This window comes from Phodopus roborovskii, unplaced genomic scaffold, assembly GCF_943737965.1.
Source record: "Phodopus roborovskii unplaced genomic scaffold, PHOROB, whole genome shotgun sequence".
Taxonomy (NCBI): domain Eukaryota; kingdom Metazoa; phylum Chordata; class Mammalia; order Rodentia; family Cricetidae; genus Phodopus; species Phodopus roborovskii.
The window spans coordinates 10,863,494-10,889,463 of NW_026125281.1; the positions used below are offsets into that span (position 1 = coordinate 10,863,494).

At 43.7% G+C, this 25,970-nt stretch overlaps 1 protein-coding gene across 1 annotated transcript in view; it reads right to left on the reverse strand.

Moving 5' to 3' along the window:
• Window positions 1-20,272, reverse strand: part of Prex2 (phosphatidylinositol-3,4,5-trisphosphate dependent Rac exchange factor 2) — a 232,248-nt gene extending 211,976 nt beyond the window's left edge. The window contains exon 1 of the mRNA XM_051197040.1: window positions 19,746-20,272. Coding sequence (XP_051052997.1) covers window positions 19,746-19,862 — 117 coding nt within the window. The 5' untranslated portion in view covers window positions 19,863-20,272. The remainder of the gene's footprint in view (window positions 1-19,745) is intronic.
• Window positions 20,273-25,970: the final 5,698 nt, after the last annotated feature.

Below are 25,970 nucleotides of genomic sequence, written 5' to 3' on the forward strand. Positions count from 1 at the left end.
GCTGTGAATTGTAAGGGGAGCAGGAAGGGGTATATGGGAAGTTTGGAGGGAGGACAAGAAGGGAGAAATACTTAAATTATAATCTCAAAAAAAAAATGTAAGCATAGAAATCTATTATCTTAACAGACCACTAGCTTCCACCAACCCAAAAGCTAAGAACGTGTCAGACAGCACCTGAGACCTGTATGGAAGTTTCCCCATTTTGATTTAAGCCCCCCTTTGGCGGATCCACCAATGAACTTCAAAATGCACCTTAAATTTCAATAAAATCATATATAGGAAAATTTGACGTTAACTTTCTTTGTTCTGCAAAACTATTAAACTTCTTTCAAGTTGGAACATGGAATTTGCGGGTATCCTAAATCTATATTCCCAGGCCAGAGTCATTCAAATTTACCTCTAGAATATGGTGAGGGTTGTGGGAGGTTTGGGTGTTTTTTCTTTGTTTGAGGGAGGGCTTTTTTGGTTTGGTTCAGTTGCTTTTGTTATTTAATACCAAAAGTACAATCTCCTCAAAAATCGTAGGCTTTACTTTGTTAGTGAAGGTTGCAATGGGTGAGTGAAGATAAGAGTAATTGCAAGATAGCTTCTTCAAAGAGTGTCAGCCCATCTGTGCCCACAGGTGATATCCAGCACCCTTTCTATCTGAACACCCTGGCAGCTACGTATAATTGCAGCAGGATTCCAACAATCCCGGGGAATGATTTATTTCACATGGCTTACTCCTAAGTCAAAATGTACATTTGGACCAAGAAGCCAGTGTTATCAAACTCGGGGGTCACAACCTGTGCCCTAAGTTAGGCTTGGCCAGCTGTCTTCAGAAAGTCAACTAAAAGATCGAAACTAAAGTGAAAAGCAGGGGAAAGGAGATGCATTCATTGTGGCTGAATTGGGAAAGGAAACAAAGAGATCCAGAGAGCTCCCGAAGACTGACTTTGGGGTTCTAAACTGCGTTTAAATTTAAATAGAGGGGCAAAAATTATGCTGCTAAGCAGTACAAGTCAAAGTGTGGTTCCGCCCACCACTGCCCCTCCACTCTCTGGGTTTACAGTGGCCTGAGGAGTTGTTAGAACCCTGGGAAATGACTTTCCTAGAGAGGAGTTCCCCTTCTGGCTGAGGCCTTTTACCCCCCCCCCCCACCCCCCAGCATGAGATGCCTGGGGGAACCCCCACACTGAGAGACAGACTCCTATCTCTTCAGAAAATCTCCATTTCTGCCAGCCCCGTTACAACAAAAGTTGGTGGTATTACTGTGAGAGCTCAAGCTCCAAGAATGTTGGGTAGGTTTTCTCAAACTAGTAGCCCAGCCCCATCTCTGTAGGAGGTGGGTGGGGCTGAGAACTGCGGAGCAAAATATCAGCCTTTATGTGTAAATTGGTTCCACCAGAGCCACGACAGTAGATTAGGGGTATTGTTATTTTTGCTAGGATAATGAATCCCACATTGGTGAAAGGCTGATGGTCATCACAGTATTTCTTTCTATGAATTGGAAAAGCTTTCTTTTGAGGTTTGGAGCTTGGGGTTTTCTATTCATTTCTGGTTTGGGATGTGGGGTGGAAATTTGATGACTAAACTGCATATGTGTCTAAGAATGCTTTCCATGAAATTTAGAGGCTTCGGGAAACAAGCATTAACCTCAAGGGCAGCAACTGTTACTCAAATCTACCCATCAGGTTAATTAGTAAGGCAGCCCATTTTGAACTTTGATCTTCTAAAATGAGGATAATTGATTTCCCTCATGTTCTTGTATTCCATATTTTCAGAATGACTAGATAAATCCTAGCAACAATATAGCTAATCAAAGAAGCAAATATTCAATGTGCTGAAATGTGAACAAATCAACTGACAAGAGATTTTAATCACAGAGTATGACTAGAACTTGGCTCAAGGCACAGGCAAGAGATTCTCTGTGAGTTCCTTTTGTTTGGAGCCTACTTCCCTTGTGCACACCCAGATACACGCATGAGCTGGAGGAAGAACCTTCCCAAACATACACAGTGGGTCAAACAGACCTGCTGACCAAAATAATCAACAGCCTTCAAGCAAACTGTCGGCTTCCCAAGCCTTACTTAATGGCCTCATCTCCAGATGGGACCAGATTTGATTTATTAAGGGAGGTCCCTGTGGGTGGTAAATATTCCTCTAAATTACTCAATAATCATAAAACATTAATAAGCCTTCCTGGGTGAAAAATGGCCTAGGAAAAGTAACTAGAAGCAGACGGTTCAAATAATTACTTTACTCTGCCTCAAAAGTAAGTTTAACAGAAGCAGTCAAAACGCATCTCCACGTGGGTTGCAGTTATTAATGCTGAGCCTTATCTTCAGGAGACAGTCTGCCCTTGACTTATCACAAAGCCTAAAGTCCAACTCCAAGCTACCCAGGTAGTCCAGGAAAATGGCGTCTGGCCGTGCTCCACAAAGGAAAAAGGGGGGGGGGTTTGGGGGAGGAGATAAGCAAGGAGGTGGTAAGCAAGTCAGAATAGGCCTCCAAGGGCGGGGCAAAAGGAAGTACTTATGCTATCTCTAAAAGGTGGCAAAGTTCCTACAAATCTGATGCTTTGTCTGCTCAGTCCTAGACCACAGACCTCAACTAAGTTAACCACCAACTCCTGTTCCTTTCAAGACTCCCAGTCCAGAACACATTGTTTTAGAATCTAATACTTAAACCAAACCCTCAGCACAATCTATCTTCCCGGTGAGAACGCTGGCCACACCCTCTGTGTGTTCATCCCTGAGTGCCAATGGCTTGTTAGCACTCAGGATCCCAGCCTTTGGCAAGAGTGACCCCAATACCATCACAGTCCAAACGGCCCAGATGAGCATGAGGGAAAGAGAGAGGAGCAAAGCAGACGATCGGGAACCCTCCATCACAGAGCTACACGTGGGATTCGACATTTTCTTAAAGAACCAAGTGATGCTGTGTTTGAGATTTCCGAGCAGCCAGTGTTTCAGTAGGCAAATACCGCCTTTAAAGCCCACCAGCATATACTAGCTTGCCATCTGGGTTGAGTTTGGCACACTGGCTGTTGGCAGTCAGGCTGACTTGTAGCCCCCATGTTATCAGGTTCACATACAGTCAAATCGGTTTCCCTGATAAAGTGTAGATAAGAAACCCAAGTTTTTCCTTACTCTGGAACAATCAGGCAGACTAGTCATAAATAGCACAAAAGAGAAGGGTCTGGAAAGGACTGCGACTTTCTGGGCTAATTGTGTTTGCACTTCCTTTTAACTTGCATGATGTATGAGCCATTAGAAAAGTCTCCTCAGAGAAAAAAAACTGGAGAGGAAGGCACAAAGCCTTATCAAAAAACCTCAGACAGCAAAATCCCTTCCCTCCGGTGAAACATTTAAAACCCGTTATCAGTATAATCATTCACCAATTCCTATTCTCAAGTTGGTAATGATAATTTTAATAAACCTATTTCCATCCCTTTGTGCGAACTGCACGGAGCTCGACAAAGACATTTCCAGAGCTCACCCCGTAAGCACTTCAGCTCCAGCACCCAGGCTTCCAAACTCTGAGCACTAAGCAGGAATCAAGTCCCAGGACGATGAGAAGAAAGGGGATGCTTTCCACATTACCTAAGTGGCCTTTCCCTCTGCTCAGCCCTCGGCAGCTGATCCTAGTGACACTTTATAGGACCCTAATGGCTGCCGTACAGCTCTGCCTATCATCCCAAGGGAGTGGCTTCCATAGGGCCATCAGCAGACTACACTATGGGTCAGGGCTTGCCAACACTCCCTTTCTCTTCCCCATCAGGGAAAATCCCCAACTAGGAAAAAGGAGTGAAAGAATTTCACATATTGGTTTTGGACTCGGTGTCGGGAGCGATCCCATGTAATGGTCATAAAAGTGCCTTCTGGTTCTGCTGCTAGTTCAAGACCAGCCTCCACCCTCATCCCATATATTCAAGGCTGAGATCCCTGCTTTGCTGCAGACTACCCTTCCCCTCAAGCCTGTCAACTAACCAAGCATGTGTGAAGATATAACCACCCACTGGGGATTTGAACAGTGGCTTCGGGCCCCACTAGACACTGAGCTGCTAGGGTAGGAAAACGGACAAGCAAAACCATTCACAAAATAGGGTCCTTGCCAGGAGTGGTGGAGCACATGCCCCAGACTCAGGAGGCAGAGAGGCAGAGGCAAGCAGATCTCTATGAGTTCAAGGCCAGCCTGGTCTACATAGTGAGTTTCAAGCCAGACAAGGCTACATAACCAGACCCTGTGTTAAACAAACAAACAAACAAACAAACAAAAATGCTCCTTGATGGTATACACATATAGCAAAGTAAAGATACATATTTATAGTTTGCAACTCCAAAAACTACGTATCTGCCTGTTACACTGAAGTCAATCTATTGCCAAAAAACAGTTAATGAATTAACCTCATGCATCCCTAAAGCTCAGAGGAAACAGGCTTTTCCTAGACAGACCTATTAACTGTATATCATGTACCTGCCTCTGCCTCATATCATACTGAGAGGCTCAAGTAGCATCCTCAAGATTACTGCCTGTTACAGTTAACAGGCGAAAGAAAAGTTACTCTCAGATATTTATAGAAATTGACAGAAAAGAGTCAATGTGTACCTTCTTACATAAAACATACACACATGCACACACTTACATATACACACTCACACCCACTCACATACACTCTTACACACACACTTACATACACACTCATATACACACACTCACACACTCACACACACACACTCACACACACATACTCACACACTCATACATACACACACTCATATACACACACTCACACACACACAACACTCACACACACTCATTCCCACACATACACTCACACACATCTCTATTGCTTTTCTCTGCTTCCATGTACTCTTGCGGGCACTTAGCCTATCTAAACACACCACATATATTACTTACTCATCTTGCATCTCCGGAAATAGACCAGCGCTCCATTATAGTTAATATTTTTGGCTAGTATACAAAGTAATGAGTAAAGGGAAAACTTTTACTTCTTGACAATCTTATGTTCACGTCTACAGCAATAACTGTAGTATTGATGTGCTCAATGAATACGTTCTAGAACATTAAGAATCAGGACTCAGCTAGGTGATATAGGCCAAACCTGTAATCCCAGCACTTGGGAGGCTGCAGCATGAAAATCATGAGTGATTGAGGACTTTGTGTCTTGAGATTTACTGTTTCATCATTTTATGTGCATGGGTGTTTTATCTGTGCACCACACCCTTGCCCTGCTGACAGAGACTGGACAAGGCCAAGAACTGGAGTTACAGACAGACGTGAGCCTCCGTGTTGGGGCTGTAAAACAAAATCCCAGTTCTCTGGAAGAATACTCGTGCCCTTAACTGTGGCAACATCTCTCCAGCTCCAAAATGTGTTTAAGGCTGGCTGGAGCTATGTTGATTAATCTATTTTTAAGAAAGAAAGAAGGAAAGGAAGAAGAAGAAAGAAAAGGAAAATAGGACCTATGATTTTAAAAACAGTTCTTAAAACAAGGAAGTCATACTATGAACATATTAGTGACATATCAGTTGCCTTAACTATAAACCATGAATTACTAAAACTAAGATTTCTTTTCCTCCCATAATCCAATAGAATTGGTTTGACAAGAACAATAACAGCAACAACAACAAAAAATTTACTCTTGTTACATTTTGTGACTTTTCTAACAGAATTTTGAAGTTCAATATTGTTTATTTTTAAAATTATTGTAGGGAAGATATAGATTACAAAACAGGAAGTAGGCATGCATGTTTTTCTTTAAATCCAGTAAGCAGGCTTTTTTTTTTTTTTTTTTTTTTGAAGAAAAAACAAACATATATACTAGCCAACTTTCTACATCTCTCAGTAAAGATTGGCTTAAATTTCTACAAATGCCAGGAAACCTTAATCTCACACAAATACCCAACTACATAAATGCATGTTCTAAACTGAGTTTAAGCATTGAAGTACTAAATTCTGAAATGTTTCCTGTCCCAATGACCGTGTCCCTTACACCTGCACCAACCCCATGAACAACCTAAAATTCAAAAGCCTTAAATCCCATGGCTAAGGGACAGAGCTCTTGCCTGGCGGGGATCTACTTCTAGCACCATTTAAAAGACTCCTAAATCTCTATGTGGGAAATTTGAATGAGATGATCCCATAGGCCCATATAGTTATTAATGTCAGGTTCCCAACTAGTGGACTGCTTAGGAATGACTGGAGGGTGTGGCCTTGTTAGAGGAGGTGTGGCCTTGTTGATGGAGGCGTGTCACTAAGGGTGGGCTTTGAGGTTTCAAAAGCCCTCTCTACCTGTAACTTGGGGATAAGACTCTCAGCTACCACTCCAGTGTCCTGTCTGCCTACCTGTCTGTCATGATGTAGCATGAACTCACCCTCTGAAACTATAAGTCCTCACCCAATTAAATGTTTTCTTTTATAAGTTGTCTTGGTCATGGTTTTTTTTATTTTTGTTTTTGTTTTTTCACAACAGTCATAATGTAACTAGGACAATCTACTACCTTCAAAGATGTTCAGTACACTGAGTTGATGAGATGGTCCTTGTCACCAAGCACAAGCTAGGTAGAAGGAGAGAACCTCCCCCCCAATGCTATCCTTTGACCTACACATATATCCCATGGCATGAGCATTCTGACATACATACATACATAACCCTCCAGATATTTTCATTTCACCATACAGACCCTGTTCACATACAGAGGAAGCCTCAGTTGAGGCTCCTGTTACAATTAGAAGCTATGTTCACCCATTCTATGCCACCTTCCAGACATTCTGAGCATACTAGCATGCTACTTTTGACTAGAACCTAAAGAAATGTCCTTAGCTGACCTGCTTATCAAGCTTCCTTCCATGGCTACAAAGCCAGTTACTCCTCCCTTGTACAGCCTTTCAACAGATGAAGACCCACCTAGAAGAGAGAACGTTCAGGCATGATGGTCCTTTAACAATGGACTTACCTGTGTTTAAATTGCCCTTTTGATTTCTGCTAAAGCAGTGAGCGCAATATCCACCAAATGTAGACAATGGGCACACGTTTGGGCTCGAGGGAGTATGCATCCTAATTTTACTTTATGACTTAATTATATGTAGGCTAAACACATGAGCTATATTTAAACCTAACCAAAGACTAAACCCCATCAGGAAACACTAAGTACACAGAGATCCAAAATCGACCCCAGAAGAATTAAACGGAAATCACTAACCTTAATGATGCATATTAAGAGACATTCAACAGGAGAATCAAGGTCATCTATTTTTAAAAGGTTCACTGAGTCTTCTAACTCCCAAGAGGGAGGCACATGCTGACTCCTGGGTCATGACTGGGTGGCTGGCCTGGACAGTCTCAGGCCAGCCAGCAGCTGCTTCCACTCTCTTGCTCCTGCGGGTTTGCCTGGGATGAACCTCTGTTCCTTCCTATTTCTATCATCTCTGAACTTCCCAAGCCAACAAGTTCTGTCCACATGCCGACATCTGTCTTGGTTTTCCTCATGCTAATCACACCTTTCCCACAAATAAAAACCTGGAGATCATGGGCAACGCCTTCAGGAACAGCCACAGAGAAGATCTATTTGGAATTCTCTTTTGGCCCCTAAAAATTCTTCGATGTTAAGTCTTGGATTCCTATGCTCTAAAAATGTACTGTGAAGTTTTAAATAGTTCTTTCCTTTGCGCCTACATGGACTTCCGTCGATAATTATTAGCATTTATGCAGGATGTGTGTTGCAATACAGGCCTACACAGGGTTAACACAACAAACACAACATACCTGATCATGACTATCCTAGGACATATTCTCTGGAGATACCAGAACACTTTAAGAATTACATAAAATCTCCAAACCCATGAAAGCCTCTAGTTGGTTTGTGTTGCTATGATAAATGCCTTGACCAAGAATGAATATGGCTTATGGGTTCCAATCCATAAAGAACCCAAAGCAGGAGCTGAAAGCAGAAACCAGGGAGCAATATTTCTAACAGGTTCTCTCCTTCTGCTTGGCTCAGCTTGCTTTTTATTAGAGCCTGGGCCAAACTGCCCAGGGCTTGGTCTTCCTATATTAATTAGCAATCATGAAAATGCCCCAGACATGCCCACAGGTCAGTTCCTCATACTGGTTCCCTCTCCCCATGTGCATCATGTTGATAATCAACACTGGCCAGCACATAATGCAAACTGATGCAGACTAAAAGGAGGTACCCTTCTTATGTAAGAGACCGGTACACGCACGTCTATGTGGGTGGAAGATGGGAGAGAAATGATTATATTTTCAAGTGAATTGTTAAGAGGGTAGGGATCCAAGATTAAAATTAATCATTTTCTGAGAGTATGAGACTACATTGCCAGTGAGCACCAAATGCTCCCCTCTCTCTCTCTCTCTCTCTCTCTCTCTCTCTCTCTCCCTCTCTGGTGCAGAGTCTCCCAGACTCTAGCAGGGTACACAGCTGTCTGACTAATCAGCACATTTTTCTGTTTTCTTTATAGCTGCCTTGGTCACCTTACAAAGACATCTGGCCACAAAGATGACAGTCAAGTTGACATGTGTAATTTCTGGGTCACATCCGTACAGGATGTATGTGCCCTCCACTTTGTCTCCCACCTTCCATCCCCTGAGGGTCAGAACGAAAGGGAATCCTGGCAAATAAGATGACTTCCAACAGTGCAAACAACACCAAAATCCAAACTTCAGTGCCCTGCTTCCCCATCGTTACCTTACAGTGGAACTACTCAGGGGGAATATCCATCTCATCCCCACTCCTCCCTCTCCAAGCCCCGCCCTCCTAGAAAGACCACCAAAAATCTAGTTCCACCATGAGGCTGCCAGCTCCTCAGGTCTCCATCCAAAACTTATGATTGGGCACAAACCCAGCTTGTGGAGGGCATATCACCGCCGCTCACCTACAGGGCATTTAAGGCCCCTTCTTTATGGCCATGTGATTTCTCTTACTGCCTTCCCTGCCTCATCTCTGGGGGCTAAAAGACTCCCGTGGGAGTGCATTTCTCAAACAAACCAGTTCCTTTACTCTTAATTGAGCTTGATCCGGCTATTATCAAGGCACAGAAACCTATCAGAAACCACCTGGAGAGACTGTGTGAACAGAGAGCTAGGTTCACTCCCCACGCAGATGTCCTTGGTGACTAACAGAGCAGTAGACGGACGGAACCAAGATCTCTGAGTAACTTGATAAAGCTGAGCATCTGATGCTCCTGGACCGCCATTAGGCAAGGGTGTCAAAATATTAACTACATCCAAAAGGAGGATGCAGAAAAAGTCATGGTGACTACATATGGCTTTTCCATTCACCAACAGCCTCACATTGCTTAACCTGATGTTATTTGGTCTGCATCAGAGCAGCTGAAAAAATATCCTTACAAATCCACACAATAAACACAACATCCTGGTAGTCTGAGAAAAAGAATGTGTACATACAGACTTTTAAAAAATAATCAAGCACTATTCTTTTTCTGAAGAAAACCCCTAAAGTACATCTGTGGAAAAACATTTAAACATTCAGTTTGGGTATGATCCATGGAAAGCAAGGCTGAACTAAGTAAGATTGGTGAAGTTAAAAATAAACTAAAAATATTATGATAGAAACATTCAGTTTTGCCACGTTCAGTTGGTATCACTGGGAGGTGGGCTCTTTTCTAAGAGGAGGAGTGGATCTGGAGAGAGGGGAGGGGCTGGGAGAAGGAGGGGGAGGGAAGGGTTCAGTGAGCATGTACTGCTTGATAGAATTTTTAAAATTTGAAAAGGATTGGAAAATACATTAAGTTGGCCAGTTCACTGATGATGCGAATAACTCACTGAAAACTCAGAATCAATGTGTGACGATTTCTCAGCAGTTTAACGTCATGCTGAAGCATTTCTCTGGACACAGGTGAGCCTGCCCTGAAATGGGCATCTTCCATGTTCTTGCTCTGTCATTCCCAACATGTGTCTTACATCTCCTGGTCCAAAGTAGCTGCCGTGATTGATGGCTGCCATGCCATCCTCATACCAGCCAACAAAAAAGTAGAAAGAAAAGGTAAAAAAGACGATTCCCCACATATCATTATATATAGAGAAGCTACCTGTTCTCTGTTCACCTTTCCCTGACACAAACTAAAACTATCCCTCACCTTATCTACAAGGGAATCTGCAAAATGAGGTATGGCCTATGGATGTTTAAGTCTTACAAAGTGGTAAAAAGTATTCATCACTGTAGAAGAAAACAGTGATGAGTGTTTAGGTAGTTGGAAGGCTTTTCCAGGGATTTTGTTAGTAAGAGGTACAAGAAAATGGATGGACCTGTGTCTATATAATCAAAATAAACTGTGTGAAAGCACAAAAATAGATAGGTTGCTACAAAATATATAAACATACATTAAGGTCATACACAAAATGAAGGCCCTCCTCACCCTCAGAATTGACATCTGGGGCGATGGTGAATGCATACAATAGCCTTAGAACGTGGGTAAAGTGATGTAGTATGATACCGCCTTTCCATGGGCCTCCGCTTTGTGATTCAAGAGGAGGCATCATTTCAGGAATCTCAAGAACCCCTTCTTTGGGGCAACAGCCACAACTAAGAAAGAGCTGAAATTCCAAGGAAGCATGGAAACACAGCCAACTTGAAGCATCGCAAGGCATTAAAGGAAACGTCAACATTTCTTGCACAATCTCTGAAAATGTGTCGCCATCTACAAAGCCTCTGGTTCTGGCAAGAAGACAACTTACAGAGATAACTCAAACAGCCACATTGGCAGCTAAGCCAGATCCTGGACCCCGCTGGACTCGGGGAGATAACGTTGATAAAGAATAAAAATGCATGTCATCAGCATTCTATGTCCATAAACTTCTGCTATAAACCCAGAGAATATTTTATATCCATATTCTAAATTTAACCCCGCTGGAATCCTCTCATAAGTATTGTACAACTGAACCTTTTCAAATGAAGGGATTGCCTTTTCATGGAAACTATGCATTTCCCATTAATGAGGAAACACAATGTCCTTGGCATAAGACATTCTCCTTCAAAACGGACCCCTTTTGTGCACTACGATGAGCTCCATGGGTGAGAGAGGAGAAACGACAAACTTACCCAAGGAAGTCAGTTTTCCTAGCATCCCCGCCACTGAACTGCTGGGTAGAAACTGTCCACAGGACTGAGAGGGGAGTAAGGAAAGGCCGTCCAATTAGGCGTCTCAGGATTCAAGTGTGAGGCTCAGTGCCGGTAAACGTGGATTGCCAGCACTGTGACGCAGTAAAAACACTCCTGACGCTATTTTCCTGGGATTAGCATGACGTTATCATTCAGAGATAGCAATTTTCATACAGCACATACAGTTCTAGTTCCATAGAAATTTTTGTGAATCAGTAAACCTCTTGGGAAATAATAAAAATCCATCTATTATCAAAATTTAACACATAATAAATGTAAGATCTGATGCCCACCATAACAAGTTTTATGTCAAAACACAGACGCATGATTTTACTTGCTATTAATACTAAGTATATGGTTAAAGAACCATGCACAAGGTAGAAAGTACTGAAAAACAATGTAATCACACTAGTTGTGAGATCACTCATTTGGAAAAAAAAAATTGTATGTACATATATTTTGTGTGTGTGTGTGTGTGTGTGTGTGTGTCTGTGTGTCTGTGTGTGTGTGTTAGATTTCTGTTGGCATGAAAAGATACCATGGCCAAGGCAACTTATAAAAGAACACATCTATTGGGCCTCATGGTTCCATTGCATTATAGTCCATGATCACCATGACAGGGAGCATGGCAGCAGGGAGGCAGGCAGGCATGGCATGGCATGCCAGAGCAGTCGCTGAGAGCTTACATTGGGTCCACGAGCATGAAGCAGAGAAAAAACAGCTAATTGGGAATGGCGGGAGCTTTTGAAGTGTCAAAGCCCAAGACCAGCAACGCACCTTCTCCAACAACACTACACCTTCTGATCCTTCCCAAGCAGCCAAACACCATCTAGGGACCACACATTTAAACATAAGAGTCTACGGAGGTCGTTCTCATTTAAATCACCACAGCGTGTGTACACATGTTCATGTGTGCAGAGGTGGGCAAATATGTGCTAGGGCTTATGTGTGGACGTCATAGGTCATCCATGGGTACCGGTCCTCTCCTTCCATCTTGTTTGAGAATAGTTTTCTTTGCTAGCTCTCACTGCATAAACCAGGCTAGCTGGCCGTCGAGTTTCTGGGGCTTCTCCTGTGTCGTGGTCCCATCTCCGCAGGGGAGCTCTGGGGCTGGATTCACCTTCATTATCTGGCTCTGAAGACTCAAACTCAGTTCTCACACTTGTACCATCTCAAAAGCACAAATGTTGCTCTTCATATGGTATCTAGAATTATCCAACAGATACAAAACAGAAGTCCCATTCGATCTCTACTAAGGTTCAAAAAGAAAAACAAAAACCATAAAATGATTATCATTCGTTCCAAACGTTCAACCTAGTCACAATACACCTCATTACTCAGAAAGGCTAAGTTCTTTCCTTTGACTTCTAATGCCCACATGTTGCATTTTTTTTAAAGTCACATGTGAAGGGACAACTCTACAGACAGTCATATATACCCAAGCTCAAATGGCCAAGTTGAGTTTGCTTTCCTACTCCTGAATGTCCATGTTCAGAATCTTTACTTACTGTTCTCTCCAGGGCAACTCACTCCCAGCAAGAGAGCCAACAACCCAAACAGAGACAAACAGAAAACCAGTGTTAACTTCACAGGGAAGAGAGACTACCAGATAGAAACCTTCAATGCCCACCACTGCCCCCCCATCCACCCACTGCCACAGCCACCCACCCCACCCTCAACCTCCACTAACTTCCTTCTTCCAATTCCTTCCTAGAACAAGCCATCCTCTAGCCTCCTAGAAGGCCCCAGCCATATCAGGACATGGTTTGTTAAGTTTCTATACCAGGATTTACATCCTGGTCATTGGACTCCCTGGGCCCTGCTCTGGGCATGCACTCCATAGTGCTGTGTATCAGCCAGGCCTCTGATGCTAACTCAGGCTGCTCAACTCCAGCTGTAGACAGAGAAAATTATTACACACTCAAGAGACAGCCTACTCATTGTGAGCATTTAAAATAGGTATGGTCTGTGGCAGGAAGGCTTCTAATATTTTGTTAAATGTCAGCTTCATCTTCCAATGCTGCAGAGGCCCTCGCCATGGCTCTCCTGCAGATATCTTTGTTTGTTGGCTTCCTTCTCCTTCATTCAACTTCCTTAAACATCTCTGGACCAAATCGTCTTACAGCACCACTGTGCTTTGAGTGCAAACCTCCACAGGCTCAGGAATCTGAACACTTGGTCCCCAGCTGGTGGCACTTCATTAGACGGCTGTGGAACCTTCAGGAGCCGCAGAGAAGGAAATGGATGCCTGGGACATGCCTTGGAGCTTTGTCATTCCTCTTCCTGTCCTCTGCTTTCAGACTGCCAATGCAATGCAACCAGTAGCCTCATGCCGCTGGCTCCATGCGCTCTCCCCACGCTGCATTCCCTCACGCTGAAGGCAGGAATGAATGAGCCCTCTGTCCCTTACGGTGGGTACTAACAGATTTTTTTGGCTCCATGACAAAAAAGGAACTAACCATTTCTCTCCTATTTGCCACCAGAACCTTGAAACGTTTCCGCAGGTGCCATTACAACTTGTATCCCCATGTACACCTTCTTTCTGACGCTTTATGTCTACCCCTGTCCCTGTTTCTACCCTTACCCTGACCCTGACCCATATCCCTATCCCCCCTTCCCACCTCCTCACACTCACCCTGTGGGGTCTTTGCTTCAATCTTCAATGACCAAAGCCAATGATGCACCCTACACTTCCTTCTCTGTACCAGCCCTAGCTGTCCTGGAACTCACTCTGTAGACCAAGCTGCCCTTGAACCCACAGAGATCTGCCTGCCTCTGCCTCCCGAGTGATGGGATGAATGGAGTCCATAACTACTGTCCTAATGAATGCTTGGGGTTTTTGTGGGCATATCTGCAAGTTTTCTACTGTTTTGCAGTTGCTGTATGTTTCTTAATATCTCTGTTCCTTCCATTTTACCTCAGACTCTGTATATTTCTTACTAAGGCCAACACAATGACAAAAACTGCTAATGTATAGCCCCTTGTTTGTCAGATTCTCTTTCTAAGAAACACATCTGAACCCAACAGATATTATACCAATAGCATCACACTATGCTACGATACATTTAGATGAGACCAACAGTCTAAAGGAACAAGCTCTACACAAAACATAGTCTTTGACTTGTCAATGTTGGAGAGCCACCCATGCTTCCCTACACACTGTTAGGAGAATCAGAAGTACTCAAGGTCCCAGGGGTGAGTTAGGAGTCTCAGCCAGGGAGGTCAAAGGGGAACTGTGGCAAAGTTCGGGAGCCAAACAGGGCTGGTACGCAGACCCCGACAGCGGACCCACCTCAGAGAGACCCCCAACTCTCTGCCTTGAGCACCCTAGACAATGCTGATGTGTTGTGTGCCCTCTGTGGTTACTGAGCAGTGCTCTGGCTCAGCAAACAGGACCAACCTAGCTCAACGCCCAACCAGTGTCAGAGTACAAGGATAAGGAGGATCCTCCTTAAGAGGCTTTGAGAGGAACACACTGGGCGAAGCAGGAATCAAATCTGCAAGGGAAACCCTGCCCCCCTCCCCAGTGCCTTGGCCTTCTCTGGACTGCATATCCAGTGTCCCCTTCACAGCTGATCCCTGATGCCTAGAGTCAAAAGCAGGAACCCTCGAGAATGGAACTTTTCCTCACACTGGGCTGCATATCTAGTGTCCCCTTCACAGCTGATCCCTGATGCCTAGAGTCAAAAGCAGGAACCCTCGAGAATGGAACTTTTCCTCACACTGGGGCCAACTTATTTCATCTCCACCAATACCCAAAAAGCATGCGAGGCTTTCTCTCACTCGAGGGACAGGAAAGTTGCAGCATTGCTAGGGTGCCAAGTTCTGCCACACCAAGGCCACAACACGATGCTGCTCCTGGGAGACAAACAGTTCTCCCCCTAATCTAGTACAGTTCTTCTCATCCTTCAGGGGCCAGCTCTGTTACCACTAGCACGAAACCACACTCACTCCCAGACTGAGTGTGTCCCTTGGTGCCTCTATGAGACTTAGCATATGGCTCTAATATTAGGGTTCCAACACACAACTGTAATCATCTGTGCATTTCTTTTCTTTTTCCTCAAATAAAGTATGTGTAACTTCTGTTTATAGCTCCAGTACCTAACATAAACAACGCTTGTCTTCTCAGGCTGTTGCAGGGAGCAGAGGAAACTCTGAATATGTATTTTGACATGGGAAGACCATGTCAAGGACTCGAAGAACAATTGGCCTATGGGAAATTGGCAGAGCCACTGTCCATGTGGCCAAGCTTAAGAGAAATGGCAAAGCTTTTCTAGAGTTCCAGTATGAATGTTCACAAAGGGATGGATCAGTACAGGCAAGACTAGCAATTATGGCGTCTCCTCCTGGTCTGTACTGAGACTTCTCTCCTCCAGAAACCTCCCACTAATAAGAGCTAACCTCTCCAGGTCTCAGTGGCGGTGGGGGGGCACTAGTGGGTAGAGAACCCCACCTGATCACAGCCTCACTGGATGGTTGTTCTTTCTTCATTCCCCCAGTCCCCAGTGATCCAGGACCCAAGCTACACAGGACCAGGGAGGCTGTCCAAACGAAATAGCACATTGATAGCTTAAACCAAAAAATATTGCCTCACATTTCTGAATGTAAAAAGTTCTGGGTCAGAACCTCTCGTTGGTTGGCAAATGGCCACCTTCTCTCCGTGTCCTCCCTTGGCCTCTGTACATACACATGCATCCTGGCATCTCTGTGTGTGCTCAAGTCACTTCTTTTAAGTCCCATGGTCACACTGATCAGAGCCTTCCTAACAGCCTCATTTTAACTTATTTCCATCTTTTACAGATGCTATCTGTAAATTCACCTGATTTGTAACACAGGGTTAAGACTTCAACATAGGTATCTAGGGGAGGAAGGATTAGGAACGATGTGTCCAATCAATACACGTTTGCCCAGAAGAGCCAGTCAGGACTAGAAAGGACTGTTTTCAGGGGCACTCTCTTTCTACTTTGCTAGCTTGGTCTGTTTGTTTCCATGAGCTTCTGTAACTGACAAAGCTCATGTAGGAAGTAAAGCAATGCTCTAGGTTCTTTGTGAATGGGTCATCTGGGTAAAAAGGGCTCCTCTAAACTGCTTTTGCAAAGATACAAATATAAACACCGGGAGAAACCAAGGTAGTGAGTCTGGGGCCATAAAACTGAGCTTCCCCTCCCCCCCTCTAATCCTGAGGGCTCCAGAGGATACCAATGGAAGAAGCTAAGAGATGAGATTGGGTACAGGAAATGCAAATGTTTAGTGAGAACTGTAAGGCACAATATAAAAGATGGCGGCTAGTACATGAACTACAAAGTTTTTTCTCGGCTTCTTAAAGTTAACTGGGCATAAAGAATATCGTGAATAAGGCCACTGATGAGATAGCCCAGCAGGCAAAGGCTCGGACTGCTAAGCCTTGATGCCTTGAGACAGCAGAATTGGATGCACAAAACCCACAAGGTAAAGATAACCGACTCCCTCAAACTTGTCCCTGACCCTCCACAAGAGGGCTTAGCAATGGATAACATACACATACACACAAAAACAGATAGATAAATGTAATTTTAAAAAAAACATACCAGAAGACCCAATAACACAGAAAAAAGTATAGAAGAATAAGAGAATGAAATGTTTAAATCTGATGATGACCTATCTGCCTGGCTCTTTGCATTTTTTAAAGGTTTATTTATTTACATAGTTAATGTATATGGGTATCTTGTCTGCATGTAAATCCGCACACCAGAACGGGGCATGGAATCCCATGGGATTATGGTTACAGATGGTTGTGAGCCACCATGTGGGTGCTGGGAATTGAACTCAGAACCTCTGGAAAAACAGCCAGTGCTCTTAACTACTGAGTGCCCCCCCCAACTCTTTGTAACATCAGCAGAAGTAAAATAACCCACTTAACAAAGTCCTCACCTAAGCCAGACCATACCTACATCTAATACACTCTGTCTCCTCAATACAATGCCCTTGAGAAAGGATTTTATTTCACTTATTTAAATATATACTAGTGAGGGAAAAAGGAGCCTGAGAAAATTAGGAATGACTGAACTTACACATAGGGAACTCACATTTTAGGATATCAAGCCTAAAGAGGCAACAGATAGCAAAGCCACTGATTTCTGTAAAATTTGAAGCCCTAAGTCTTTGCCTGGTAAGCCCAGAAGGAGGCACAGCTGTGCCTGCTGACAACTTGCCAGGAACAATTCCAGTGCACATCTGCTTCCTACTGTGACTAGAAATGACAGTCCTCATGGCCCTGACAAGTGTCCAGGTTTACACAATAAATTACACGGTCACCTTGCCTCACTAACACAAGCCCACTGAGAAACAGCCATAAAACTTTCCAGGACCAGTGAGAAATAAAATAGTGAGACCCCCTTGTTCAAAAAACAGGGAGGCAAAGGCTAGCAAAGGTACAGAGATGCAAGGCTGCATTTCTCCCCTGCATGTTCTAGGGTGTTGCTCTAGTGCCCCACCCAACACCATTTGAAAAAACCAAGTTGAAAGGTAAAATTGGTAAGAATTTCAGGATGGCAGAGGTTAGGCATTAAACCAAGTTGGGACCTGTTTAAGCCACAGGGATACACACACACACACACACACACACACACACACACACACACACACAGGACACATACCTCCAAGGGCCCTGTGTCTCCCATCACAATCCACTCTGTCTACAATCCTGTACCCTGTCATGGACTGAAAACAGGAAGCAAGCCACAACCAACTACTGTCCAGACTAGAACATTAAAAACTGGTTATTAGTTCTATGGAACCATTTATCTAGAAATGTTCTCCAGTATTTCTAATGAAGCACACAACTTCATTTCCCAGGCAGAAAACCAAGAAGGGGAGTGCAAGGTCACTCTCTATGATCTATACAGAATTACATCTTCTCTTTTTATTTCCTTTAAATGCTTTCCTAAATGTGCCAGCGACATCTTGACAAAGTAGTCATCAAGTGACAATATTTTGTCATATTCTACCACAAGAGCCCTTACAAAACCTCAACCTGCCATAACAATTATATAAAGCAGGCAGCAGATTTATTCTTTTATTATAATTTTTTTTAAATGTGTAGTCCTGTCGCTCCTGAAACTTTCTCTGTAGACCAGGCTCGCCGTCTCTGCCTCCCAAGTGCTGGGGATTGAAGACCTGTACCACTATGCCGGGTGAAAACTGACCGGTTAAATAATGATCAACAAGTTAGCTTTTGAGAAAGGGCCGAATTCTTGTCTATTTCTGCAACTTGGCATTGGAAGTCTCCCTTCTCATCTATTTTCAGAAAGACTGCCTCTAAGAAATGACTCACACTTCAGATCCAAAGACTTAGTGCCCAATGAAGTTTCATGAAAGTCAAATCTGAAGCCATTAAGTCTCCTTAAAAACATGCTCTTGTCTGTAATTGCTACTTGATCAGATACACTGACCCTACCCATCACCAATTACCAGGGTATTCTATAACATGTGTACCTTCTCAAAGAATGTGGGCCCCAGGGCTTGCACAAAGTGAATTTGAGAAGCCAACCTGTATGTTTTGCATCTCCTGAGACACTGTTCTTTCCTCCCTGACACAGCCAAGTGAATTTCTACACGGTGACTGCAAGTACAAACTTTGCAGACTGAACGAATCTCAGGAGGAAGTTCAGTATTTGAAACGTTTCCCTTCGGTGGGGGGGGAGTGGGGGGTGCAGTGGTAAGGAACACAGTGATGCCCTTCCTGAGAGGATGCAGTCTCCCGTTATCAGGGGCAACAGGACTGACTGTAAATTCTGTCTTAATCCCAGTTAGCGAGGAAAATACTGCCTTTGGGAGGCATCTCAGGAATTCATTTACCCACAGTTTCTCCTCTCCTGTCTGAAACCGAATGAAATGCTTTTGGAACAGAAATACAGTGAGTCAAGCTGGGATCTGGAAAGGCTCCTGCCCAGTCTACAAAAATCCCAAATTGTCAGACGCAAAGCCAGTTTTATGACATAGCTCTTAAGGGGGTCGGTAGGCACAGGGTACCGGGAACCAAGTGGAGGCAGATTTAAACTAGGAGAAATGAGATTGTAGGACTGAGAGGGAGGGAGGGCTCGCACATGTGGCTTTAATATGCAACAGCTGCCAGGGATGGTGACCCTGCTGCTCTTTCTCCTCCTCCTCCGTCCCCCCACCCTCAGAATTCTGTGTTTCAATGATTACACCTAAAGGGACTTCTCTGCTGATGATCTCTAATCACCGAGTAGGCTACACCACATTCAAGGACTTTTTAAACACCGCATATACCTGAACGTAGCAAATTTAAGCAGGAAACCAAAGCATTTAAACAAAATATGAACGGAGAGAAAGGGGATGAAGAAAGTGGCACCATGAAATTAGCCCTGGGAGATGCATCAAAAAAAAAAAAAAAAAAAAAAAAAAAAAACTGGGCGCAGACGGGACAGGCAGAAGGGCCGCAGGTTAACTTCTCTCACGCGAGTTCTTGAAGGCCCTGGCCACTCTGCATGTTCAGCCACGAGCCCATCCCCGGGCTCCCCGCGCCACCGGTACTGGGTGCCGGGTGCTGGCGCAGACAATGCTCCGGACCCAGTGCCCTGCGCGGGGCCGGTCACTCACCGACACCAGGAACTCCAGGGTCCCCACGTAGTCGCGCTCGGTCTTCTGCAGCTCACTGAGCACGCACACGCGCAGACGAAGCTGCTTGTCCGCGTCCTTGGCGCTCTCGTCGCTCATGGTGGCCGGCCGGGCGCGGGGCTGGAGGCGAGTGCTAAGCCCCGCGCCTGCTGCCGCCCCTGCCGCCCTCAAAGTTGCCGCCTCCTCGGAGCCCGAGCCGGACCCAGCAGCTTCACATGCTGGCCCGAGGCCGGGGCGTGGGCAGAGGAGGCTGCTCGGGCTGTGGCACGCGCGCGGGAGGCGTGGGACTCGGAGCAGGACACTCCCGGGAGAGCGGGATCCCGGCCCGACCCGCCACTCCGGCCTCACGCGGCCCCAACCCAAGGGGAGGCGGCTCCGGCAGGCAGCCACAGCGGTGACTTGGACATCAATCAAATGCTTTCAATCCATGTGACTCCGACCCTTTACCCTTAGCCAAATCTCAGGAAAAAGGAAACACAACCCTGGGGAAGTGTATCGTGCCAGCTAACCAAACATCACACACACACACACACACACACACACACACACACACACACACTCAAGAATGGAACTAATGCAAGGTTCCCAAACCTAAGAGGACACTTGTGAGACAGCTCCTGGGAATCCCGCCCATTGTTTAGCTTTAATGTGTTTTGCACCAAGTCTGAAAGCAAAGAAACAAGTCCCCGAGGTTACATAACAGCTTGGGAACAAAAACAACCACAGCATTGACCCTCCCGCGTTTGACAAGGAACACATTGATTTTGGGTTTTAGTCTAGTACAAAACAGGTTTGATTAAAAGAACAAGAAGGAAAAAAAAAAAAAAAGCAAGCAATATTATTTCACTGGGCAGACAGCCTTCTGCCAAAGCTTGAAATGTCAATTAAAGTGATCAGTGAGGAAACTAGACGAAAGTGACAGCCCTTATACATACACTGTCGCCACACTGAATAAGCATCAAGCTGGTTAAGAACTTTTTGGTACCGTTCATGTCTCTACTTTATTTCTGTGTCAGTATAGTATAAATCAATGTCAGTATCAATTCTACGAGGGGCACGGGTATTTGTTATCAGCTGTTTCCAAGAATTGTGATTCTAAAGATGAAAATGTCGAATGGTCATCAGAAAACAGACAGATGGCAGGAAGATATATGGTGATGATACATAGTAGGTGATTGACAGCTGATGCCTAAAAGATGATAGATGATTGACAGATGGTATACAGAAGAAAGATACTTTATAATCTTTGGTTCTGGAAGTGGAAAGACCTACGCATTTGATTTAATGTTCAAGTTTATCCATTTCTCTCCTGAGATCAGAACCAAGACCTGTAAATTTAACAAACCATTTGCATTTCTACCTAGATATCATCCACACATACTTTCAGAACCATTCGTTTGACTTAAAACGTATTTCCACAGCTTACAGCTAATGACATTTAAATAGATGGAATGAAGACTTGTGATGTAATGGAGAGAGAGGCAGCAGCCTGAGATAAACTAAAGATGCTTTCCTCAATTTTCACACGAAAATAATTTCCAGTCTGCCCCAGTCTTTTCAAGGTGTGATTGGGACTCTGGTAAAACAGAGAGGAATCGTGTATTCTTCTTGTGTTAGAGATTCCATAGTTGAATGACTGCAGTGATGTTGGTGGAAAAGGTTGCTTTCCTGTTTCTTTTGCATCTGGCTATTTAGAGGCAGCCAGGAGCAAAGGGCAAATAATGTGGCAGCTTCACACTGGCAGGAGAACAAAGGACAAAGCACATTAAAGACAGACCTCACAGCACCTGGTAAACAATAAACAAAAGAAGCCAGAAGGCACAGGAAATACATCCAGTAGTTAGTGGGAAGTTCAAACAGGACCTAACCTCTCCATGCTCTACAGTTAGTGGTGAATAAATGCATTTCTTCCCACAGGTGAAAAAATTAAGTACACAAAACAGATTTCCATTCAGTTCTCTGAATAAGATGTTTTTTTTCTTGCCAGTTGTTCCCAGATAGAAAATCACATTGTAGATTCTTTTTATCAAGACATTTAGTCTACCTCCAGCCCACTAGAGTGGGCAGTTGAAAGAGAGCAAAACACTTGAATCTGAATCATCTCTGAGATTGTGCCCATCCAAGGCATCCGCCTCTGTTCTACAAACATGCCTGGAAGACCCTATGAAAACTATGCTGTGCTAGGAGCTCAGGACCATGATGACTGTGAGCGCTGAGAAGATATTTCTGAATGTCACAGCCATTGCAGGACAGTCACTTGAGGGTCTGTTAAAATCAACATTCCTGAGTCTACCCTCCATTTTTTTTTAATTGCCTCAGACATTACACCTTATATTCTTTCAATGAGGTTCTCAGATTCTAAGACCCACTAACATTTGAAATCCACCTTATAAAGACTTACAATGGAGTCAGGGAGGCGGTCGGGCACTTAATTCCATTAAAAAGACAAGTTTCAGTAATTGCTTGGTGAACTGAAGCCAGCAGAAAGATACTCATTGTCGTTGTGTGGACTTCGTATTTCTCTCAGAAGTGCCCTGCACCAATGACTATGCCGTTTGTGTTTTCCCCTCTGCCTATACCTCAGTATCATTTGTAACTAATGAACAACTCCAGGACACCTTGTAGTACACTCTGCCCGCTCTCTTCTGGGAGGACTCTCAGAGACCTCCACATCCCTGGCGGGAGTCCTTAATTCCTCATCAAAGACTCAAGAGCATAAGAAAACAGGGCTAGAGTATCTGGAGACTTTCACTTTGATGGTAAATAAGGTCTTTCACAGGCTCTGAATATGTTGTGTCCCTTCCCACTTCCTCTATTGAAACTTCAGGCTGTGCCTGCCAGGAAAAGAGAAGCAACAAGCAAGATGATGGGCAAGATCCAGTTTTTTTGTTTTTTTGGTTTTTTCCCTTAAAATACTAATGAGGTTAAAGTCTTCAATAAAAAAGAGATGGGAGGGGGGAGCATAGAAGTGGCTGAGTTCTGGAGTAGTTCAGCCATTAAATTTATTTCATATGCATGAACTTGGGGCAGTTTATAATCTATTGAAAGGTTCAAAGAGCCCAAGAGTTGAGCACAGTGAGCCTCTTTTGGTCATGCCCAGAGAAGGACTGCTCTGGCCTACAAAGCTGAAAAGTGCAAGGTTGCCTCTTTGCAAGAAGAGAGCTCTGCAGACGAAATTCAGAGAGAGGTCATATTTGTCTCGTAGACATTTTAATACTATTGTGTGTTCAGGGAAAAGTCATAGATCAACTCTGACAGCGCTTCAGTAAAAGAATTGTCAACAAAAGGAAAGATTGCTTTACACATGACTATCTTTCTTAATAGAAACTGGGCTTTGGTATTTCCTTAAAGGTGGTCTCTGGTTGATGACTCCATGCCATTTTAATAGACAAAAGTAGGTAGATACCCAGCTGGTGGGGCCATAGTACGGAGCTTGGCAGAGGGTGTCGGGATTGAAACACTTAACAGACCACCACAAGAAGTGAGCTGCCCTTTATTACAGAGAGTAATGGGCTTATATACCCAAGCCAGGGGATGGGCTAAGCATAGGAGAAAATCATGTACCATCCACACTTGGGGTCAAGGCACAGGCACTGCATGCCAGAAAGTTATGAGAACAGCCTTGTTTGATCAACCTTGAGAGCACGGGAGTTCTACAGCTGGGTGGGGAGGAAGAGAGCTGTAGGGGACAAGGACTTAAACTTCCCAACAGGTAGATATGATGAAAGTACTTTAGATGTCCACCTAGCAGTCTTGAACAAGAGCTGATTTCTAATACTATGTATAAAATTTGGTTCCAGATCATGCTAAATCCCTCCATTGCTTGCACCTGAGCTTGTTGACAACTTGGTCAGATCAAATGTAGCCTGCTCTGAAGCATATGATCAATTAGTTCTGTCTTACTCACAAGAGGGATTGAGAAGGTGAATGGCTTAAATGACAAAATGTAGTACTCATAATTCATAGCTTAATTTCTGATGTAATATTGTGGGGTACAGAGAACAAAACAGATCTTTAAATGGTGTACATTGGCAAGATTCTGGAGTTCTCTCCAAATGAACTTGATTAAGAACCAGCCACCCTCTTAGCCCTAATCTCACATGTCATGAGAAATCATGTTCTCGTTATGAAAATTTAACCTATTAACATCCCAGTCAAATAAACAACCAGTGAGTCTATTATTCATCTCGGAACAACAGTATCCTTGCAGTGTCTATCTCCCTGCAGAGCTGCTTGATCACTTCCTAAATATAGATCTCTGTGTCCTTACAGATTTTCCAATTACTCTGTATGTCTCTCCTCTCTGGAAAAAAATGTCTGAAGAGTTCTCCACATTGTCTTCAGTTGAGAAACTAGTACTGCTCAACACAAATATACCCACGTCCACATGTCCATAACTGAGACTGTTACTTTTCAAGACGAAGGCCATTGTGCACAGGTATGATCGGTGTGAAGCAATGAATGCTTCTCTTGAATTATAAGCCATCGGGGAAGCAATCTAACCTAAGAACATCACGTTTGTTTGTTTGTTTGTTTGTTTTGAAACAACCTTGCTATATAGTCCCTTGTTGGAGGAAGTGTGGCCTTGTGGGGGGAAGTATGTCACTGGTAGTGGGCTTTGAGATTTCAAAATTCCAATCCAGGCCCAGGGCTCTTTTCCTGCTGCCCGAGGATGTAGAACTCTCAGTTCCTTCTCCAGTATCTTGTCTAATGCACACCATTGTATTCCCACCATGCTGATAATGGTCTAGACTGCTGAAACTGTAAGCCAGTCCCAATTAAATGCTTTCCTTTATGAGTTGCCCTGGTCATGATGTCTTTTCACAGCAATAGAACACTACCTAATAGACTCTGCTTTCTGTGGCCATATCATTGTTCCAGCTTCCCTTTGATCTTCTGGCCCATCCATGCCAAATTCTCCATGGCTCACTTCTAAAAGTTGATATTCTCTAGAATTTGGTTCAAGGCCTCTCTCTTATTATTCTCACATGGCCATTCAATTCATTATCTTCTTTACAAGGGTTTCTCCACCAAGAATTAATTAGCCTTGTGTTTTCATATTTCACACGTGTAACTGCTGAGTCGTTTTCCCAGACAAGATCTGAGCCAGAGAGCCAGGAAAAGGATGGTCACTTCAACTGTTTCCATACCAAGCTGATCTAAACACATATAGAACGAGTTCTATGGTAGCCAGATGTGACAAAATATGACATTTCCCATAGAATAGAATGGAATTGAATAGAATGACCTTTCTTCACTATTTCCAAGTTAAAGGTCAGCAATAGACCCACCCATCTCTGGCTACACCTTGAGTCACTCCTGAATGGGATGTGTATCCAAGTCAGACAGGAATTCCAAGCTAAAACCCAGAGCTTCCCAGTTAAATAGAGCTCTTCTCTCTCATGGAATTGATAACTCTACTATCATTGCAGATCCACTGACTAGACAAAATAGAGACTTTGTCAAAGTGATCTTTAGGCTATCCAGAACCTGGCCTGTAATTGCAATTTGACAAATATTTGCCCCCCCACAGATATGCAATAGCATGGATGGGAAATGAGCATTCATGGGTACTGCTCTGGTCTCCCAGAGCTTCATCACTGCAATTCTAAATGTGTCCAACTTTGCTTTCTGCTTCTCCTTTATCAATTCTTCAATAGGAGAAACAAATACTAATGCTATTTATTTTCCTTGGGGGAGGGAAGTGTTGTGTATGTAAACCACCTTATTACAGGTTGTGAGCCTGCTTAAGGAGAAAGAATAAATAAAAAATGTACATATTTCACTGTTTTATCAAAGAAGTGTTATTCAAATGGCTTATTCAAACCCATTTATTCTGTTCTCAAGCCAACAATAAAACACAAGGAATACCTCATGATAATTAGGAAAGAAATTACAGCTACCAAAGCAAAAAGATAATTTCACTGAAACAGGTATTTAATGAGCTAGACATACATTAGACATGGAATCTTCCAGAATGCTTCAGGAATCATAACATCATAAAATAAAATACATTAAACAATTTCTCATGCTGTCTATGAAAAAAGTATTGGATTATAATCTTTTCTCTCATATATTACATCCTGACCACAATTTCCCCTCCCTTCCCTCCTCAAAGTCCCCCCCACACACACACATGTTCCTTCCTCAGATCCACTCCTCCTCCTTTCTCTACAAAAACAAAAAATAGCAGGCTTCCCAAAGACA